Source organism: Diachasma alloeum, unplaced genomic scaffold (genome assembly GCF_001412515.2).
Source record: "Diachasma alloeum isolate Michigan unplaced genomic scaffold, Dall2.0 Dall_scaffold_00186, whole genome shotgun sequence".
Classification (NCBI taxonomy): Eukaryota; Metazoa; Arthropoda; class Insecta; order Hymenoptera; family Braconidae; genus Diachasma; species Diachasma alloeum.
In genome coordinates this window covers 896,393-904,945 of record NW_021680352.1, presented here as the reverse complement: position 1 = coordinate 904,945, position 8,553 = coordinate 896,393, and the positions used below count along the sequence as shown (strand labels likewise).

General features: G+C 37.0%; 4 protein-coding genes across 5 annotated transcripts in view; 2 read left to right on the top strand and 2 right to left on the bottom strand.

Moving 5' to 3' along the window:
- The window catches only part of LOC107048324, a 12,195-nt gene extending 11,332 nt beyond the window's left edge, over window positions 1-863 (bottom strand). For both annotated transcript variants that reach the window (XR_001461675.2, XM_015271459.1), the window contains exon 1: window positions 687-863. The gene's annotated coding sequence lies outside the window, so the exon portion shown is untranslated. The remainder of the gene's footprint in view (window positions 1-686) is intronic.
- A 485-nt stretch (window positions 864-1,348) lies between these two features.
- On the top strand, window positions 1,349-6,904 carry LOC107048225 (5-methylcytosine rRNA methyltransferase NSUN4). Its single transcript, XM_015271300.2, has 6 exons — window positions 1,349-1,561; window positions 2,315-2,497; window positions 3,875-4,436; window positions 5,265-5,551; window positions 6,144-6,406; window positions 6,673-6,904. The coding sequence occupies exons 1-6, from the start codon at window positions 1,484-1,486 to the stop codon at window positions 6,815-6,817; spliced, it is 1,518 nt and encodes a 505-aa protein (XP_015126786.1). The 5' UTR covers window positions 1,349-1,483; the 3' UTR covers window positions 6,818-6,904.
- Window positions 6,905-7,098: 194 nt separating this feature from the next.
- Window positions 7,099-8,553, bottom strand: part of LOC107048226 (sialin) — a 10,659-nt gene continuing 9,204 nt past the window's right edge. The window contains exon 6 of the mRNA XM_015271301.2: window positions 7,099-7,486. Within this exon, the coding sequence (XP_015126787.1) occupies window positions 7,316-7,486 (171 nt within the window). The 3' untranslated portion in view covers window positions 7,099-7,315. The remainder of the gene's footprint in view (window positions 7,487-8,553) is intronic.
- The window catches only part of LOC107048227 (sperm flagellar protein 1), a 13,600-nt gene continuing 12,507 nt past the window's right edge, over window positions 7,461-8,553 (top strand). The window contains exon 1 of the mRNA XM_015271302.1: window positions 7,461-7,500. The gene's annotated coding sequence lies outside the window, so the exon portion shown is untranslated. The remainder of the gene's footprint in view (window positions 7,501-8,553) is intronic.

Sequence of the window (8,553 nt, the reverse complement as noted above, 5' to 3'; positions counted from 1 at the left end):
CCGAGCGCGATTGTCATGCATAAAAAACAATCACCATAAACTCCGCAATAACAAAAAAATGATCGCGACAAGCCCCTGAAAAACCCGCCGTCAATGGGAGCTTCGGATCGATCGCCTCCAGAGGTGACTACAACTTCAATCAGTTCAAAAAACGAAAACAAAACGGAGAAAAAATCTCGTAATGAGAGCGAGGGAGAGCCGCGGAGCTCTTCTAATTATAGAGCCGCGGGCTTTGGAGAAGAATCGATCCCGGAGGCGCACCGTCAGACCCCCCACCCCCGTGTAATTTAGTTTTTTGCATTTTTTTTTGCTCGTGCACTCCCCGGAGATTTACCTCCCCAGCCCCGGCGAGTACCACTCGAGGGAAATTGATGCTTCGATAGAAAGTGACGCCGGTAGAAATAAACACGGAAGGATTGAGAAAAAAAGAGGGGGGGGGGGCGAACGGTGACTATCGTATCTGTAGTACACACGAGTCTCGATTTACTATCGCCGCGAGATTCCGAGTGCATGGGAGAACTGAGTGAACTGCACGGAATGGTTGCAGTGCCATTATTTATGGAGATCAATATGGAGTGGGGTGAGATGGATCGACGGAATGGAAATTGATGGGGTAACGTAGGGCGAACGGTTGGCGAGTTTTGTTTGTTGTTTTTCGAGGGGTCGGGGTGAATAAAGAGTCTCACGTTTTCTAGCACTCGTGACTTTTCGGATGTCGAGGCAGGACTGGCCGCACCTTGCGATGACGCGAGGTTAACACTTTAGTCCAGTTTTTTTGTGGAGGAGTGATGCGGGAATACGAACGCCCCGATCACTGGGCACAACGAATGTCAACAACGCGAGGGGCCGATGCGAGTCGAGAGCTGTCACTTTGGCATCTGATGCTCGATTCGACGCAGCACTGGGGGGCGGGGGGGCTAGGCGTCGTGGGAGTGGGGTGGGGGTTTTGGAGGTCTCGGGTAGATGTCCGTAGTGGCGGGGTTGAGAGGATGGTAAGGCAGGGGGCACGTGGGAGATGTTCTAAAAAATATCGATTATCGGGGGATCGAGGTTTTTCAAATATAGCGATGTTGTGAATCGATTTTTCTGAAAAAAAAACGTCGATATTTCAAAAGATCGATGTTTTTGATTATCTAAAAAATCGATTGTTTCGATCATCTAAAAAATCGATGGTTTCGATAATTTAAAAAATCGATGTTTTTCTCATGAAAAAAATTTTTTTTTTCAGATAATTTTTAAAAATATTTTTTTTCTACTCGTTTTTTTTTTTTTTTCAAAAATCGATGTTGGGAAAATAATCGAAAATCGATTAATCGGGCGTTAACAACATCGAATGGAAAACATCGATGTTGGGGCGTGAAAAATCGGTGTTTTCGATTAATCGACAATCATCGATCATCCCTAACCTCGGAGGACTCCGGAGGGATCGGCTTTTGACGTTCACGTGGGGAGATTTGGGGAGTATTTACTTTTTTGGGGAGACATGACGCAGAGGGTGGCGTTCCTGGGGGTCAGGAGTGTCCTCTGGAGCTGCAAGAGGGGACATGGGCCTAATCACTGGGTGAGTGGTTTTGGGAGAAATGGAATTTTCGGAGGGTGAACTATTGTTTTTTCCGTGAACACGCCGAAATAACTTTTATGGAGAATCCTCGAGGATTTCAAGGGATTTTAGAGGATTCCAAAGCGTCAAAAGGAATCTCATTGTATTTATAATTGTTTATAAATGTAGGAACTATAACATAATAGACGTTAACATAAATGTCAAGCAGCAAAGAGAAGAGAAAAATAGTGAACATGACAAGTAAAGTGAAACGGCCGTAATTGTTGAATGTGGCATTTCAAAACATTTAAAACATTTTCGAAAATTTGTTTGCAAATAAAATCTTTTCCTGAATTCAGAAAAACTTGTGCACTGAATTTCATGATTTCAGTATTTCTAAGATTTCAGAAAATCTTGAGAAATCCTCGAACAGTACAAAATATTCCGAAGACATTCTGGAAATTTTTTCAAAATTTTTTATTTAAAAAAAAGGAAATATATTTTGAATTCTTGTTAGAATTTTCTAGGGAATTCGCTGTTTTTATTATTGAATTTTTTCATACGTGAAATGTCGAAAAATTTTATCTTCTGAATGGAATTTCAAAATTTCGGAATGTTTTTAGCGCATTTTTCAGTCTTTCTGACAAAAATAAGGGCTAAAGCCAGATAAAGGGGTCAGATAGCTCCAGTTATCATCAGTTAATAATCTCTGCGCCCTCCCAAATCCCTTCCCTAAAATTCTACCCATTTTAATGCCGACAATACCTCTCCCAGAGTGTCTTAAAGAAGAAAAAAAACGCCAAAGACAAAGCCCTAGAGCACTTCAACGACTTCTACTCCACCGTTTACGGCTCCGTCTGGCCGCACATAAGAGCAGCCATGCTGAAGAAAACCCACAAATACGTAGCTATTGTAAATAATTTCTCCGACACCGAGGACATAGTGCAGAAGCTGCAGGTACTGTCCCAAAGCATTTCAAATGATTCCCTCAGCCCATCCAGAATGAATTCCCCCTGACATTCGTCCCAAAACGCACGAAAAAATTTAATAGAAAAACCTATCGAATTCGTTGGAAAATTCTATTGAATTTCTATTAAACTTTCTAGTAGTTTTTGGCTGATTCTGTTGACATGTTCAATAGAAAAAGTCAACAGAATTCGATTTTTCTTTGTAACTCATTCTTTTCATTTATTTTCTATAGGGGAGAGTGGGGTAAAATGGACACTTTAGACTTTTGTTTTAATACCTCATAACTGAGAAACAAATTTATCAATTGAGCTCCGTTCAGGCTCATCACAAAGGGAAAGAATTGTTCTTTGCAATGAAAAAAAAAATCTTGAATTTTATCAACATTTCAACCCGTCATTGACATTTTAAAAAAAGTCAAAAGTGTCCATTTTACCCCAACCTCCTCTAGAATTTCCTCGACTCAAATTTTCCAAGTTTTTTTCACTCTATTTTTCTTTTCTTCTCATCAAGAAAATCAAACGAAAAAACTTGGAAAATTTGAGCCGAGGAAATTCTGTAGAAAATATCTCAATAGAATAAGTTATACAGAAAAATTGAATTGTATTGACTTTTTCTACTGAATATTTTCTACTGAACATTTCAATAGAATCGCCCAAAAACTAATAGAACAGTTCAATAGAAATTCAATAGAATTTTTTAACGAATTCGATAGTTTTTCTATTAAGGCCTGGGTGTACTATCTTTCCAACGTTAACTCGATGTTTTTTTTTCATCTTTCGTCATCTGAAATTGTCAATTAAGTCCTGCATCATGTGGAAGTTTTGAAAAATTATGAATGAATAATCGAAAAAAAAGTAGAAAAATTTCTTAATTTTTTCAAAGAGCATTTTTAATTTATATTCAGAATAAGTTGAATGACGGCCTCTCACCCAATATCATGCAGGGGGAAGACTGATTTCGTAAATCTTTTCCCACACTGCACAGAGACATTTATTACGGAAAAGGCTCTTTGAAAAAAGTTGTAATATTTTGGAGAATTTTTTAATCACACTTTTATCACATAAAAATGGCAGATGACTACACACCACTGTTTTGAAAATTGAGATACCTAGCTGTCACTTCCACCATGGAAAATGACAGCTAATAGATAATTTGCCACAGCGAATCAGATATTTGTAATTTCCACTTTTCTCAACTCATTCTGAATCCCAATTAAAAATGCTCTTTGAAAAAGTTCAGAATTTGTTCTGTTTTTTTTATCATTCTATCATAATTTTTGGTAATTGCTACATGAGGTACCACTGAATTGACAATTTTTGATTCCTAAAGATAAAAAAAAATCCAGATAAAATTGTGAAATTGCAGCTCGAAGGTGCCATGGACATGAAGGAGCTCTACGAAGTATCGAAAAAGAGTAAAGCTGACAGGGACAGAAAGAAGCAGCAGCTGGAGCCCACGAAACCGATTTACAAAATGGACCTTCCCATGGAGAATGTCCTGGAGATGAAGACCTACTCCGAGCTGAAGACCCTCGTCCCCGAGGGCTACCAGCCCTCGTTGAAGGCCCTGGACCAGGAAGACGACGGTCTCCCCCCGCTGGAGAAGCCCTTCGAGCCCGTGACCCTCAGGCCCTTGGAGGAGGACCTGGCAGCTGCTCAACTCGACGAGAGCAGAATAGTGAGACCCTCCGCAGGGCTGACAGCGTCCTCTCTCCACGAGTACATGCCTGCGACGAAGCTGAAGGGCCTGGACGATTACATCTTGGAGTCCGAGCACTACGGCTACTACTCCAAGAGTGCAGACTTTGAAATCAAAGTCGAGGAGGACTCGAGCTTTTCGTTCCCAGAGCATCTCAAAATTTTTACATTCGAGGCTGGCAATGACAGCCATTTTCCCGCCCCCAAGAGGGGGTCCACTGGGGTTTATGGTGAGGGAGAGTCATTAGTAATGAGTAATGAGACTCTGATGAATTTAATTCAGAGTGAAGTGGTAAACGGAGAGAGTCGACTGATCTCCCAGTTGAGTTTTTGAGGAATATTTCCGAATCCAAGGGAGATGGCGAAATTTTTGTCATTACATTTATTGTAGCAGTCAATCGGCTCTACAAAAAAGGTTCTATCAAAAATTTTTCTATCTTCCTTAGATTTCGAGATATTGATTGAAAACTGGCAATAGTCGAAATCGACTTATCTACTTTTACCACTTGGCTACTGAATTATTCAGTAGCCAAGGGAGATAGCGAAATTTTTGTCATTACATTTATTGTAGCACTCAATCGGCTCTACAAAAAAGGTTCTATCAAAAATTTTTCTATCTTCCTTAGATTTCGAGATATTGATTGAAAACTGGCAATAGTCGAAATCGACTTATCTACTTTTACCACTTGGTTACTGAATTATTCAGTAGCCAAGGGAGATAGCGAAATTTTTGTCATTACATTTGTTGTAGCACTCAATCGGCTCTACAAAAAAGGTTCTATCAAAAAATTTTCTATCTTCCTTAGATTTCGAAATATTGATTGAAAACTGGCAATAGTCGAAATCGACTTATCTCCTTTTGCCACTTGGTTACTGAATTAATTAATTAATTAATTCAGTAGCCAAGGGGTAAAACACGTGATACATTGGAGATCGATTATGTTAATATTTCTATTAAGTGAAGATGAAAGAAACGTAAAGTGAATGGTTTTACCACTTCACTACTGAATTGTTGAATTTTGAATGCTTTTATTTGGTTGCAATTTTTGTTTTATCAGACTATTATCTGATGGATGGAGGCTCGGTGCTTCCAGTCCTGGCCCTGGACCTCCACGCTGGAGATGTTGTGTTGGACATGTGTGCAGCCCCTGGGGGAAAATCCCTGATTGCCTTGCAGACCCTTTTACCTTCGGTTCTAGTCGCTAATGACCAGAAAATGTCGAGAGTCAACTTAATTAACAACGTTTTAGAGGAGTATCTGGGGGACCTCGACGTCTGGAACGGGAGATTATTCGTCACCCAGCAGGACGCTAGGGTCATAGAAGACAAAAATATATACAACAAGGTATTGGCTTTTATTCTGACTAAATACTCTGGTCTGTCGAGAGTCCGAGGAACGGAGATATATTCGTATTCATAAATTGTAATTACTAGAACTGTGCGGGCGCTCATTTATTCGTTGTGAAAATGAAGAAATCGAATTTATTAAACTTCATGTACTCATAGGTGTTTTATAAATATTGATAATGACTTGAAGAGGATTGAGAGAATGAAGAGTGAAACATCAATGAATAATTTTTAATCTTCGATTAATTCTTTTTTTTTACTTTTTAAAATAATCTCACTAAAATTTGTAGTGATTGAAAAATGAGGGGAGGGTTATGAATTGATTTCCTAGATCTCGAAAGATTGACGATCATTTGGTATTTTTATTTAACAAAAATTTACAGTTCCACATCATCGAATATTTAATTCATCATCAATTGTAAATTTAGATTACCAATTATTCAACTATTTCAAAAATTCGACGAGTCTGTTTGAACTTAAATTGATGAAAAAAAATTAATTCTGCTAATTAAATCCGCCTCAGTCAACCCGAAAGAATGAAATCACAACCCAACAAAATTTTCATCTATTCCCACTTTCAATCCTTCCAGATTCTCGTCGACGTTCCATGCACAACAGATCGCCACAGTCTCCACAACGACGACACCAATATGTTCTCCCCAAACCGAATTAAGGAGCGACTGCAACTACCGGAGTATCAGTCCTCCATTTTACTTCAAGCCCTGAAGATCCTTCCGATCGGAGGAACTGTTGTCTACTCCACATGTTCACTCAGTCCTATACAGAATGACGGGGTTGTGCAGATGGCCCTCAAGAAAAATTGGGAGGAGACACAGTCCGTCATGGTTGTCAAGTAAGAATGCTAATTAAATATTTTCTATTGCTCAGTTTTTTAATTTGATTCTTTGTACACTGGAATGAGACGTATCCCAGCCATTCTTTTCCTTAACAAATAACAATAATAAAAGTAATAATAATTTACCCACACAGGATTGTTCTTCTTCCTTTTGAATATAAAAATTGAATGAAGAATTTAAAACTATTTTTTAATCAATGATCCAATGAATAATGCGATTTAATGTTTTTCGTGTAATTCAGTCACTATTTTTGCATTTCTAGGGACATCACGGAGGGACTAGGACCACTGAGAACGATTTACAAATTTGCCGACGACTTTGGATTTAAATATGGGACTGTAGTGTTGCCCACGAGAAAATCGAACTTTGGACCAACGTATTTCAGTAAAATCGTGAGAGTTCAGTGATTAGTGTACAACTGAAGATGTGGCTCTTGTAAATAATGTGTGATTGAGAAAAGAGATCAGTCAGAATATATTGCAAGTTGAACTTAACACGATAATTGGGTTGAATGAAATTATTTCAGTAGCGAAGTGGTAAAACGGTTCAAGTCAATTTTGACTATTGACCAGTTTTCGGTGAATATCTCGGAATCTAAGGGAGATAGCGAAATTTTTGTTATAACCTTTTTTGTAGAGCCGATTGAGAACTACAAAAAATGCTATAACAAAAATTTTGCTATCTCCCTTAGATCCGGAAATATTCCTCAAAAACTCAACTGGGAGATGAGTCGACTTGAACTGTTTCACCACTTCACTGCTGATTTGAGTTTCTTCGAGTTAATGGTGTGACGAATTATTGATGAAATGAGAGATGAGTGAAAAATATTATGCGTATTTGGGAAATAATTAAAAAGTCTTCACTTTGCCCTGCGAATTTTCCTGGTAATTTTACGGTGAATTAATCTACTCTTCGTATTTATCTAATGGCACTGTCTGTGGATGAGGGGAGTCAGTGTTGTTCCAAGATTGCTCGACAGCTGTGCCAAATGTCCAGTAGACGACGATCTCGATTACGTAGAATACGGCAGTGACGAAGAATATCATTTTCCAGGCGAATAGCTTCTCATGGGGGTCCTGAAACACGTCACGTGAGTAATCCTGAATATTTTCTCTCCAAAAAAGCATGGGCAAGATCTCGAACGAATGGAGAAAGCAAGAATGAAAAGAGAATTAAATTCCATTCGATGAAATATGAATAAACAAATCATAATTGTCCAAATCATTTGGAATAATTTTACTTTCCTAATATTGCGTTTACCAAGGTCTTCAGATATCGGAATAATCATAAAGTTTTATTCAAGTTAAATTTTGAATAAGTCAATTGGTAATACTACCAATTTTTTAATTATTATATTAATCATCCATTTAAATATTAAAATTTCGAATTATTTTATCAATCAATAACTGAGTTCAGAAGATTGACGATTATTTGGCTAATCGAAAAATACTTTCATTTATATTTACATTTAGAAATATTTACTCAATAGTTAATTGAAAAAAAATTTTAATTACTAATCATTACATTATTTCTCAAATTTCAATGAAGATAATTAAATTTCAATTATTGTTAGGTGCAACTTCTCACAATATTACTAAACTAATGATTGATGCTGATCTATGGTTTAAATGATCGATTTGTTCACTTTGAACAAATAATATTGAAATCAAAATAAAAAACTTCCGATACGAATGAAAAAAATCTGACTCAATATTCAGATTAATAAGGATGAGTGGATGGTGATGTTAATGTTACCCACCAATTTGTTAATTATTAAATTAATCATCGATTTAAATATTCAAATTTCGAATTATTTTATCAATCAATAACTGAGTTCAGAAGATTGACGATTATTTGGTTAATCGAAAAATACTTCCATTACATTTACAAATATTTACTCAATAGTTAATTGGAAAAAAAATTTAATTACTAATCATTACATTATTTTTCAAATTTCAATGAAGATAATTAAATTTCAATTATTGTTAGGTGCAACTTCTCACAATATTACTAAACTAATGATTGATGCTGATCTATGGTTTAAATGATCGATTTGTTCACTTTGAACAAATAATATTGAAATCAAAATAAAAAACTTCCGATACGAATGAAAAAAATCTGACTCAATATTCAGATTAATAAG